The following is a 13,616-nucleotide window of genomic DNA, read 5'->3' on the forward strand; positions in this document are numbered from 1 at the left end:
TAATAATAATAATAATAATAATAATAATAATAATAATAATAATAATATCATGCCCTCAAAAGGAAGAGCACCAGCAATGTCAGAAAGAGCCCCAGAAAAAAAATCTGGAGCAAAAAGAACACAGTCCTACACCATACATTAACTCCTTATTTGACCTGATTCTTCAGTCAGCAGACTATATAGCCAGGTGTTACTCATCTCTGCCTAGCACATCAACCCCATGTTAAGATCTCCATGCCAGACTCAAAAGACTGAGGGGTACAGGAGGAAGAGGGAAGCAGAACATGTGACTCACTATTCCATAGTAGTTTTTTCCCTATACATTTACTACATCGTCATGGAGGGAGCATTCAGAGGTTACTGAATTCTCATACAAAAGAAGTCCACCTAGAAGAGTGGAAAATTTCTTGAGAAAAGCAAGTTAAAAGCCATTGGGTTCTACTTTACCTTCCGCATCCAGCATCTTGGGAATATCCAGATATTTCTCAGCCACATCAAAAGCTGTGTTTAGATTAGTGAGAGGATCATCCTGGGAAAGAAACAGAAGCAGAGCATCAGCATCAACTTATAAGAAGGTATACAGTGTTTCTCTCAAAAAGAGCTATTATGCTTGGTTTGGTTGAGGTAACTGTGCTGTCCAGACAAAATTATGTGTGAAGCCTCATGTAGCAGGATGAAATAATTAGTTTTCTTTTGAAAGCAGAGCCTGGAGATTCATGACAGGATAATTAACATACAGTCTATGTACTTGCAACAAGAAGGAATAATACATTTTGTTTCGAACATAGTTTGAAGTAAAATTAGCTTCACATCATACTGACAGTAAATGATGAGACCATATCTCACATTTACATCTCATGTTTATATTAGGCTTGCAACTTCCATTTTAAAGAACTGCAGAGTAGTATATCTGTTAAAACATCTAAGCAATACTAAAATAGTAATGCAACATCTGCAACGGGTTCTGTCCTTAGCTAGTGTACAGTTTGTTGAACACCACTTGAGTGGGAGGAAGAGAAATGTTTTAACAAATCTCTACAAAATAAATACATATAAAAGTACCCATTTTGCCTCTGGTATTGCTTTTCCTCCTGCACAGGACTTGTAATTTCCTTAGTACACTTCTATTCCTCTCTATATAAACCTTCTATTATGGCAGGGTACACTTCAGATACAGACATCAATACACAGTAATCAAATCCTAAACACAGTTAAATGTGACTTATGATCATGAGTAACATCACAAAGGTAAGTAGATTTTAAAGAGCCACACAAGAGAACATGAAACACCAATGTCACTGGAAGTGAAAGAGCTCTGCAAATTGTTTCCAGTATTCAAACATAATCAGCAATAAGACACCTGCCAACCCGTATGAGATCCTTATACAAGCCTGTTCCTATATTCCTGAATAACTATGATAATTATTTTGAAGAATCAATCCACTTCATGGGTGACAAATAACATTTGAAATATCAGTTTCTACTGTTGAAACATGTGGCTTCTGCTGGATGAAAAGTTGTGCGCAAACTGTTAATGTTTAGACACTTTTTGGTGTCTTTTGGCAGAGAGGAAAGATGGGGTGGTACTCTCCATATTGTCATTTGTGCCATTTACACTGAGACCACATAAAAAATTAGGAAATAAGAAGTATAATTATTTTGCCTTCTTCTAGAGTGGCATCCATGTTCTGTTTATTTTCTATTTGAGATCATGTGCCTTTGCTTATTGCATTGACTTGGAAGATTAAGCTGTGCCTGAACTCTAATCAACAGGCAGTTTCCTTTGAATCCACCCAGTAGGAAAGATGAAGCTAGGCAGGCTTGGGCAGACAGGGTATGGGCATGTATAAAACTTCCTTTATGGCACTGGCCATTATGTAGTCCTCAGATGACAGCCTTCATGAGCTAGGAAACTGAGCTGTTCTGAAAGGCAGTTTCCTACAGGATTTTTGTAGGAATCAATGCATTTATTAAGCTGGCATCTCATGTCAGCATCATATTCCTTCAGGTGGATATCTTCAGTAGAGAGCATTGTTTCACCTACAACAGTAAATCACACACAGAGGCCATGAAAACAGACGTGACCAGTGATCTGTATTTAGTCCACTGGAACAAATCAATATTAAGCAAGGAAATGTTGCATAGGCATGCTGTGATGAAGCCAGCAGCTATCACACACGGTAACAGTCTCAAACAGTACTTTATTCCTATATAATACACTTCAATGATGACTACATCAGATATATCTATATCCACCTCTTTGGAGCTTAGCAGTGGTACAGGCAGTGGATTTTTACTATCCACCAGCCACAAGGAACCACCCTATGCCATGGAATTAGAGGCTGGTACCATTTCAACTTCAACCTACTTGTCTTCTGTGCCTGCTGTGGAGCCAAAGGGTAACCAAAAGCCCTATTTGAGGAGGTAAGACTAGCTGGTATATAACATAGCTTGTTCACTCTGTGTAGACAGGTCCTCCATTTAGGAAGAAAAATTAACAGCATTTCTTTCACTCAAGTGCAGGAGCATCCAGAAATACCAAGTGGCAGCTCCCTTGACAGTCTTCCCCCTAGCACACATGCCATCTTCTACGTGTCACCACTGTGTAACAAATTTCAACCTATGCTGACCATGACAACCACGGGGTTGCTAACATCCTTATAGACTGTTTAGTATTAACACAAATCCTTCCTTAGCACAGATCCATCTGAATGAGATGCCTGGAGATCTGTCAGCCTCTTCTGGAGGAAAGGGAGGAGCAAACTCACTGCAGATAGCTTTCCTATCAGTTTGCAAGTAACAACACCAGGAGCAATGTTGCCAAAGGTTAAAAAGAAATTTTAAGCTGGAAGCTGGGAGAGGTTTCCTGATGGGAAAACTTACTGGGCTTGGGCAGTCCCAAAGGAAGGGCTGGAAGTCTTAAAATGTGGGAAAGTGGAGACTCACCTAGAGAAAGCCAGTACATTTCTACTTCATATGGAAGAAAGGTGTTTGATCACAATGTCTCTTGCAGAATGAAACTAAAGATTGCAATACTTAAAGCAAGCTATCTAAGTCCAAGACTAGCTGTGAGACAAGCAGAGAGCTAAACCCAAGTAAGACCCTGTTCCCTGTAGAAAAGCTTCACCCCTCAAGGACAGTAGAGCTGCTCATCACAAAAGTGATACTTTTTCATGCAAGTGACAGAGTTTCCCCAGGGCTTGTCCAAGACTACAACAGGGTCTTAAGTCCTATGAAATTCCTCCAGACTCCACCACTGTCAGTTCCCATTGAATTTATTTCAAATCACCTATTTCAGCTGACAGCGATGAAAAAGGATAAAATAATAAAGACCGGCCAGGCAGCTCCAAGTCTTGCACTGCAGCACCATGGCTGCAGGCACACTTTAGGGACCCAAAGGCCAAGTCACCTGTCCCCTAATTCCTTCCACAGCTGAAATACACACCCAAAAGGGCACTGACCCAGATGAGGTTCTGCAGAGGTGCCTTGGTTGTCATTTCATTTACATGACCGTAGCAATCGTAGAAGCACAAACAGGAACAGTAACTTGCCAGGCTCTAGCTGGGCTAGCCACGAGGAAATGTGCAGTTTTACCATGGAGGAATTACTTTGTTTCAATGGTGGTAGACAGCAAACCTGCCCTAAACAGATGCCGACCTGGCACATTCTCTGCTTTTGCTGACTAAAGACTATCACAGGTCTTCATTTTTCGCCACAACCCTAACTGACATAGGGACTCTTCTCTCTTCCTCCAGTTATTTCCAAATCCTTGCAGCACACAAGGTTGCTATGGCAATTATTGCAGTGTGACATAAAAAACATCTTCTATTACCTAGCAATCAGGAAAGGAGACGGAGGGGGAGGAAAATTGAGAGAAAGCAAGCACTTACTATATCTGCTAGATTTGAAGACACTAGGAAAGAAATCCAAAACTCATGTTTTCAGGAAGATTTGTAATAAATGCATACAACACAGCAGTACACTGTTCTAAGCAGACTGTGGTACATGAGGAGGTGTCACAGCCATCAGTCATCATACTTGATAAAATATCTTAGATATGGCTCATGATTGAGCTACAGTCAGGGGTAAAAGGAGGAAGGGAAATCCCATCTTCTGCATACCCCTCATTTGGCAAACCGTGAGCTGAATCGTGAGACCTTATCTTATGTGAGCTGAATAACAGCAGACAGGCCTGCACTGAACTGAAACTATCTAACTAAATAAGCTGTGGTGTCAGGGAATCACTGACACCAAGCTGGGTGGACTTGCACCTTTTATTTTGAGTCCTAGACCATACAAGTAACTTTACCTAGGCAGTGCACATATGCAGAAAAGAATTGTGCTTGTTCTGCTAATATAGTTAGACTAGGAAAAATAGCTAGGAACAAACTCAATACAAAACAATGCTGACAGAATAAGTGGCTAAATTTTGGGAAGAAGACATGGAGCTATTCCATTGGCTACCTTTTGCAGGCACACACTGCTAATACAGGGTTGGTAGCATAGACACAGCCTCTGTGAAAGAGCAGAAAACACTAAAAATGCAAAAGAACACTGCCCAGACAGGAGGTAAAATGCAGAACTGTGAGAAGGTTGGACCGATTTCACCTATCTTGTACCTGTGTGTGTGTGTGTGTGTGTTGTGTGTGTGTGTACACAGAAACACACATAGCATTGCCAAAGGCGCAATTGAGACGCCAATAATTGCTCCCTAGACTTGGAAAAGAACTTGAGGTGGATCTCTAATCTACCACCCACTGTAATGGCTGCTTCTCAGCAGCCTTTTCCATGTTTATACATTCCACAAATGCTTTTCAAAGATCTAGCATAAAAAAACGCAACTTCCCTTCAGCACACACGAATTGCCAGAACTAAAGGCTACGCTTTGAGCTAAGTTCTTCCCAGATTTATCTACAACAGATTTCAGCTGTTATAGAGTTCTCTAACATACATTTAATCTCGTGCCTTTGGAGTAATTGAGGCAGAACAACAATAAAAATGATACAGAAAGAGTGAGAAGACTGTAGGAAGGCAGAGGGAACCTGATGAAGGATGGGATCAAAAGCAAGCAGAGATCAAAAGATGGTGGTTTCCTTTAACCTTACTCCAAGTAGGAGAAATCTCTTCCCATGTACATTAAATTTGGTTAGAACAATCTCTCTACCTTTCACCTTAAAAAGCCTGCAAGTAATACAACCAAATAACTCACTTTCCTTTACTCTGTTTTCACTTGGGTTTGGCTTAGGGCTTTTTTGATAACAGAGAGCACCGTAGCATTTAGCTGGCTGGGTTTGCCAGACACACATTGCTCAGCTGCTTTATTTTCCCAAGACTGGGCACTGAAAATGTCACTCTAATAATTCCTTCTTTTATTGCTGTTGTTTATGCAAACAGGTACAGTCCACCCCACCCCCCCCATTTATTCACCATATGCTGACTCCAGACACTAAAACTGATCAGATAATATAATTAACTGCTCTGCAAGAGAGTAAAGATCTAAAAGGTTATTGAAAAGCAGATCAGGCATTGTACAATTCATTGCCTCAAGGATGCAGCTAATTTGATTAGGTCATTTACATTTTGTCAATTCTCACAGTGATCAAAGAGCCCAGATCTACTGGTGATGAGCTTCTATGTTTATTTCTCTAGCTAACATGTACACATTTATAACACCCAGCCCATGAGATCTGATGGACAAACTTTTTGTGTTAACCCAGTAACGACACATGAATTATGCTCTTGGTGACATTTCATTCCACGTGCACGCAGATACAGTGAAACTGGATCTTAGCATACTGCAGGATAAGAATCCAGTTTGATCTTCCATTGCATTGCTGGGTCAAGAACACTGCTAGAAGCACAAACCACTGAATGGTTATTCTCATCATCCACTTAACAATCTTGTCTCCCAAAAACACTGGAAGCAAACTTTGGAGCAGCTTGATATCATGTTACCAGTGGCAGTTTTAAAGTAAAATTGAGTTTTGTGACAAATGTATTTCTGGCACCTGGTACCTACATGCTAGGAGAAGCCTACTACTGCAGATGACTCAGTGCTAAGTTGGAAGCATGTGATAAGTGTCCAGTGAGGGGACACAAACTTTTCAATGAGCTATTGCACTTGAACACAGGTAACTGGTTTCTATCCAACTGGTCACAGAAATTTTAAGTCTGATTTGACTCACTAGTCTGTGACATTAGGACAGAACTAGTCTCACACTTGGTGTTACTGAGTTTGCCAGCTTTTGCTCATCAGCTGGGATTGGGGCATGTGTGTCTCACACAAGGCAGTCTGAAAGCAGGGAAAGTCAAGCAGGAAGCTCATTAAGTTCATGCTTCACTAAGAAGCCTGAATGTACTGATTCATCCCTCCTTCCTCCCCCCCAGTCCTGCAACTGCCAGCTTGTGCTGAAACTCTCCAATTATGTTTATCAAGCTAATTCTTCTCCCTCTTTACTTCCAAGGAGCCAAGCATCTGTTCTGACAAACAAATTGAGTTGTACCTTTCGTAGCTTCCCGTAGTCAATGAGCTCTGGACGGTGTCTATGAATTAAAGCACAGAAACCAAGGCCATCCTTCCAACTACAAGAGAGACAGAAGAGAGAAAAATGAACACTGCTCAGCCAGGGAGACACACAGTGATGAGCATGAGGGAAGGCATTGGGACAACTGATTCTGGTTTAGTTTCTAAGTAACAGTGCTTCTGTAAGTGCTGGGAAGGAGGGATTGTCTTGTATGTGCATGAGACTACAACAAAGATTCCTTTCGGTCCCTACAAAAATCCACTGTGATTAGGACTTGCCCATTGAATTGACACTTCCTTTTTGGCAGTTCTCTGTGCTGAAATCTCTGTGCATATCTTGTGGAGCATGTGAGGACAGGTATAGAGTTCAGGGTTGAAAAAAGGTGTAGACACAAGCCCTAAAGAAGGAATTAAATGCATTCCTTAGGGAAAGGGCAAATGTCCACAGCTAGCTCCACTGCAGTACTGGCTAGCATGGATGGCAGTTAAGCTCTTAAAAGCGCTTTACATTTATGATTCATATATATTCAACTCTCCAAGATGTGCTGGGAAAGCACTATTATGCAGAATATTCACTGGAACATCTGCCAGTTTGGAAATACTAAAGACCAGAGCAAGAAAACCTCTTATGCCTTCCCAACTCTCCCATACTACAAAAGCTCTGGGTGCAGTCCTTTTTTCTTGGTTCCTAAGGTGTTTTGAGTTTTCACAGTGCAAACACTCTCTTGCTTAGCCCACAGCACATACACTGCTCTCAGAGGACCCAATGGTCTGAAGAATTTAATGAAAGCAGCAATAGTAACCAGAATGAGGAATTGGGATATAGGTACTTGGATCCTCTTAGAATCTCTGCCTTTAATTTCCTAGGCATCTCTCTGGACTACACTGTTACTATGTAATGCACATATGCATTGCCTTGGGAGGTCTGTCAAGAACACTGTTGAATATACTGAGAGATATAGGAAAATAACAGAGATTGTAAAGCTAAGTTCTTGCTTGTGACTCACCTGATATGGAAGTTCTGGATGTTTACATTTTTGTAGGGGGCTGTCTTCCTCTGACACCATAACAAAAGTCCTTCTTTAGCAGATGTTTCTGGTGAAAGAAAGAAAACACAGCAATGAACACATTTTCTTAGAAAACAGGAGCCTCTGGAGTATATGCTAGAAAACAATCATCAACTTCTCTTTGGTAGAGACTGCACTGAATTCTGCTTTATTTAATTTCACTTGTCAGAAAATTTCTTGTTTGGAAGAGTCTACTGGGATAGCTTTGTTACTATTATTTTCTTAATGAGTTTCAGTAATATAGAGATAGCCTTTTGAGACAAGAGAGTCTTGTAGGACTTCTATGAGATAGGTCCATTTTCAGTGCTAGTGCCTGAATCAGCCTGCAAGAAATCCAACAGATTCCAATATTAAAGTTGGTTTTCAGGCTTAGCCATCCTTTTGAGCTACCCTTGAAATCTCTTGTAAGAGAAGGATGTGAAAAACTCTTCTCAGTATACCTGAACCTGGTCATAAATGTCACTGAGATGACAAGGCAGCGTGGGAAGGGTAGCTTCCTAGAATCTTTCAGTGACTCACTTAAGAGCACATTTTGGGCCTTTTAAGTAGCAAAGCCATTTAGTTGTTCATTATTGAACACTGGCTGGAAAGAACTAAAATTTACCTTCAACTGAGATATCCTGAATGGCAAAACGAAGGATGATGGTCCAGATCATTCCAAGGGTCATTTTAACATTGCCATCCACAATTTCTATGGGAAAAAAGAAGGTAGAAAGAGAAGAAATAGAAGACATCAAGCTGCAAATACAAATCCTTGTAAAACAGGAGCATTGGGGAGCATTTCTTTTTGCAGATGGGAGAACTGGCATTCCTGTTAAAAACCTTTTTTCCTTGCCTTCCCAGATGTTCTGCTGGTACAGCTCAGTACCCAGTACTCAGACTATTTCTCTTGCAGTATAATACTGAGAATAAAACAGACACAGATGATCCTAAAGATCAGGAATAAGGACCAATTTAGACCAGTGTAATTTCCCACAGGGGCCTAAAAACACCTCGTTCAGGTTTAATTACAATCCCTTGGAAGTCATAGAAGCCAAACTGAGGGAAAAAAAAGCGCCTTCCTTCTCTTACTCTCCTATGTCTACTCCAAGTCACCTATATAACTGCCCAAGCATAATTATACCAGAAGAACCAGTAAGACTTCCCAGTGCAGATGAGCTCTGACAGCTAGTTTTGTCCTGTGAACAAGATACCACTAAGAAAACCATGTAACATCAATATTTTAATTTCAAGCAGGCCTAAACATTTGCCATTTCAAACAAGCCTAAATACATCAGACTGCCTGTATAGGACTTCTTTCAGTCTTGTAACTGCCAAAGACACAACAGAGCATTTCTCAAAGTACACGCATCCTGCTGGAAGTGGAAGCAAAGACTCCTGCTGACCAGTCTGCACAGACCATAACAAACTATGATGTTAAGCAGATTGTGATTTATTGCTCACTGGACTCCACAATATAAATGAGCAAGGGTCAACAACTTGGAGCTTTTAGAAGGTGACTGCTTGCGTGTGTGAGGTAGAGTCTGTTTAGGATGGGGATCAAGGTCCTGGTGGGAGGCATTTGGGCCAATGCTGGCCCAGAAAGGGGCTTCCACCATGTATAGACTAGAGCCAAACGGTCCAAACAGTGAGCAGATGGGTCTCAAGTGCTGATACTCAGCATCTACAAAAATTTCATAGAGAGATATATATATACACGTTACAGAATTTACAGCCTTCACATTCCTGGATAGTGAAACTAGCTGAGCTGCCTCCTCCTACTCATTCTCTAGCAGGTTCCTGCATTGCAGGACCTTTCTCAAATAACTGACAAGTTAAGAGTATTTTCAGCAAGAAAATGGCAAGAATTAACCCACTCTTTGGAGGTAGAATAATTCAAGTCCCGAGAAGGCTGTCAGAAACCTTTTGTACTCCTGTAAACACCTCTGTGCCACTGCTTCCATAAAGCTGCCTAGCAGCAACAAATTGTGTTCTGGGACAGGTAGGAAGTTGCAGTATAGGCAACTGCCACCTGTCTGGATCCTGACACAAAAGAAACAATATTTGAATTTTTCCTTTTAAGTTGTTAAAAATACCCCTTCCTTTTCTTCTTATGAAAAAACCTCAAAATGTGAGTCTCATTGTATTCAAAACCAACAGACAAGCAGCACATACCCCAAACACATCTTTTTAGGTACCATGTCCACCTGGTCCAAATTCCTGAAGGCTTGTACTTACTGATACATGTCACACGACTTACAGTGTAAATTAGAATTATAAGCTCCTGTCCTTTGACATAAACCTCCTTTAGGGATTTACAGATGTAAAAGATAGAAAACAAGACATGTGGCTTGTTTTACACCAGTAAACCCGTGTTTGCTCCTTTCTGCACTTCAGAGTACACATACATACCTTGGTGGGGCATCAGTTTGCCCAGAATTAAACAGCCGACAACTTTTCATGCAGTACAAAAGAACTACAGTTACTGCTGCTGGCATGAAAAAACTACGCTGGCCTGTTGACAGTTTTCTCACAAATTAATTTTTTACAGGCATTTTAGGGTCAGGGGGGTTGTCTGCTAGGCTGATGCAAGAAAATGCCATATGATGGCAAGTGTACTCAGTTCTGCACTTCCTGCATTTTTTGCCCCTACAAAAAAAGCACTGCAATCAACTTAAAGGAAAATCCTTACTATTGTTACAGATACTTGAGATACTGCAGCTAAAATATATAAGAAAGCATCTATGTTTTCAGCTTGCTTGTTTCGTTCATGTGATAGATCTTTGTGGGGATTTTCAAAAAGCAAAAAACCCAATGCTTTTAAAAACCACAGCAGTTGGCAAGACTCCCCTAGGATATATTTAAGATCTGAAACTAAATAGAGCTCTCTATTTTAATGGGCTATATTAAAATCTGATGACAATACTTTAATGCTGAAAACGCTTCATGAACACTAATAAATCAATCAGTGAGCTGAAACAGGTAATTAATATTACTGTTCCATGGATTTTAATTAGAAATAAAGGTCAAGACACTTACATAAAACCAGACAGCTCTAAGTTGCTAATGTGGCATAAGAACTCAGCACTCTGCTCTGGTTACATTGTCAAATTCCAGTTTTATAAAGTTAGTTGGTGGAGTTAAGGTGGAAGCACCCCTTCTTCCCCAGTCTTCTTCACTACATTACTCATTTAAAAAGAAAGATGTACTCCCTGATCCCATCCGATTATTCCTTAGCAGTGAACCAAAACAAAGCTGCTCTGGAAGAAATACAGAGTATTTCTACTGCTTCATCTCTATATATCATTTTCTTTTTCTTGATATAGAGAAAATTCACCACCTACCAAGCAGATACTGATGTCAGTGAGATTACTGAGTGATTCATCCCAGGATGCACATTTAACAAGCCACACAATCCCCAGTCTTTTTCTTTTTCTCTCTTTTAAATAGAGTTGACAGAATTTTTATTATTTGTTGGAAGCAGGCAAGCATTTTTTATTTCTAGTGCTAGAAAACTCCTGGCAACCTGATTACAGTCAGGCAGCCTGATCAGAAAGGCCTTATGCTCTCTGGCCCTCACTTACTTGGTTTTCCACCCCTGCATTCTCCAATGCTAACCCCCTTTTCCTTGAGGATCCCTTCAGCACTCTTCAGCTGCTGCCAGTTTCTTTCTAATATAGTGGAATATGGCCAAGAAACAGAAGTGAAAAACGTGGTTGCAAAACAGGTTTGCATGAGGCTTTCTGCTTCCTGGTGATGAAGAAAAAGAAACTCCACAGGAAGTGTTAAAAAGTTGAATGTAACACTACAAAGCTAGAACAATATAATGTTTAATTAAAGATACTGTGTTTGTTCCCTGCTGATATAAGGAATGCTCAGTAATGTGAGAGCAATTCACATATTAAAAGGCTAGCAATCAGACAGTATCTTCTGCCTGACTGCGCTTTCCAAGTGCTCTTCCTAGGCAGGATCTCTGCAAGCACCGTCTGCACTTCCTCCACCACTAGCAGCTGTTGTCTGAACAGCAGCAGCAAGCACATATTATTAATGTGATTTACATTCAACCTGGGGGTTGATCAGTTGCTGGCTAAAGCTGGTGAGGCATCTGTGTCCACTGGAAGGAAATTTTTTGTGTCAGTGAATATGCTTCCACCTACCTCCCATTACTGTACCAAATAACATGAACTAAGTATGTAAAAACTACAGTACTCTCATCCACTTTTTTGACAACCAGTTAAGGATCTGACAAATATCCAGCCCCCAGGAAAGAAGACTGGCTGGCTATAGAGATGTGCCTTTTAAAATGCCACCACCTTTTTTAAATGCACGAACTCATTTTGAAAAATGCAAAGATTATTAAGATTACTTTTCTGCCATGGCCTGGGTAGTTAGAAGCAGAACACGATATAGAAACAGCTACTTCTGAGCTGCCCATGAGAGCACAGCCTCTGGTTACCCACGGAGAGAAGTTGTTGCAGGGTATGAACAACTGGCAGGATAGCATTATCATCTGGGAATTGGAGACATAGAACAACAACGGTGACGTAAATAAAGGTTGTTCTGCATTTTGTTTATCCTAACAAGTATCCATGACCCTATCTTCAGAAAGCAAGTTGCTAATGATAGTTCAGTCAGATTTAGGACAGATAGCTGGCATTGTTGTTAAGGGTGTACCTCTGGAGTCCCTAACTGTGAGTGGACAGGACATAGGGACAAATACAATGCTGTGTTTCACTCACTGACATGGAGGGACCCTATTTTCCCCCACTTTCCACTGTGTCTGCTTGCACTGCCTGGTGCTTCAGTAGATGTTTTGCTCAGATAGCAATGTTGAAATCTCTAAGTTTTATTTTTCCTTTCACTTTCACAGGTGAGAATAGGGATCAGTTCATTCAAAGTTATCTGTATGTTGAAGGGAACCAGATCTTTTTAAGAAAGCAGCAACTTTCTATACAGATTAAAAATAAAACAAGTTTTAGGGTCACATACTTGACCTATTCAATCTGTTAAATACCAGGATCATTTGACATTACAATGGAATCTATCACATCAAAAGAAGGCTTCTGAGGTGTCAGATGACAGTGAGATTTCAAAGCAGATGAAAACCATTTGGAAGCTGCACCAGGTTAGTGTCTTCCTTGATCCAGATTTACACTTATCTGCTGAATGCTAGAACTACTTCAATTCTATGGACTCTGGTTAACAGTGTTTAGAATAAAATACAAAGAAATAAATGAATAAATAGAAGCCAGGACATTGGTGGCCAATGTGTGCAGAGAACTACAGCTGGCCTGCAGATACAGGACCTTCACACAGGACCTTGCTGCCCAGCAGATACCCAGAGATGGAGCAAGACACCCTAGGGTAAGCAGTGTGCTGTCCTAGCCAGTACCACGACACTGCTGCTGGATGGTGGTTTTCTCCTCTGGGAGAAAAGCCACCTAGAAAACTTCCTAGATCAGTCCAACCTGACTGAGGCATCTACAGCTCATTTTCTTGGTGCAGAGTTATGACTGACTCATTGGTTTTGATCTTCTAGCTTGCTGCTGCATGATGTCTTCTAAAAGTCTGAAAGTAAGTCCTTAAAATTTATGTTCCAGGAAGGTTTATAATCCCTTCTGCGGACAGAATTACCTGCTGTGCTCTCCAAAGTAAAAGTCTATTTTTATAGCTGATGTGCAATTTACTGTACACCAAAGACCTAGATGGGCTGGGCAGAAGCCCCTGCACCAGGTTATATTTCTTGCTGACAACCAGAGTGGCCTGGGCTCAGTCTGTGTGCAGGGCAAGCACCGGGCTTGGGGAGTCCATGATGTGATGACACTTACATGTCCTGAGCTGGCATCACAGCACGGGGCCAAGCACTCTCTATAAAAATCAAAGTTAACCCTTAGTCTAAACTTCAGTGCCATGCTACTTTTGGTAGTATAAAGAAACCCATGTGTATTCACCATGTAGCCACATGGGAAACAGGACAAAGGAAAGCCAGGAAATATTTGGCAGGGGAGGACAGGATCACCATTCAGACTGATATGAAACATACTTCT

General features: G+C 40.9%; 1 protein-coding gene across 6 annotated transcripts in view; it reads right to left on the reverse strand.

Moving 5' to 3' along the window:
* Nucleotides 1-13,616, reverse strand: part of ACTN1 (actinin alpha 1) — an 88,623-nt gene that overhangs the window by 25,677 nt on the left and 49,330 nt on the right. For all 6 annotated transcript variants that reach the window (XM_027642151.1, XM_027642152.1, XM_027642153.1 and 3 more), the window contains exons 4-7: nucleotides 8,195-8,281; nucleotides 7,531-7,618; nucleotides 6,504-6,582; nucleotides 448-529 (exon numbers count right to left, since the gene is read on the reverse strand). In XM_027642151.1, the coding sequence (XP_027497952.1) occupies nucleotides 448-529; nucleotides 6,504-6,582; nucleotides 7,531-7,618; nucleotides 8,195-8,281 (336 nt within the window). The remainder of the gene's footprint in view (nucleotides 1-447; nucleotides 530-6,503; nucleotides 6,583-7,530; nucleotides 7,619-8,194; nucleotides 8,282-13,616) is intronic.

Source organism: Corapipo altera, unplaced genomic scaffold, assembly GCF_003945725.1.
Source record: "Corapipo altera isolate COAL_440 unplaced genomic scaffold, ASM394572v1 23b, whole genome shotgun sequence".
In the NCBI taxonomy this organism is placed as follows: Eukaryota; Metazoa; Chordata; class Aves; order Passeriformes; family Pipridae; genus Corapipo; species Corapipo altera.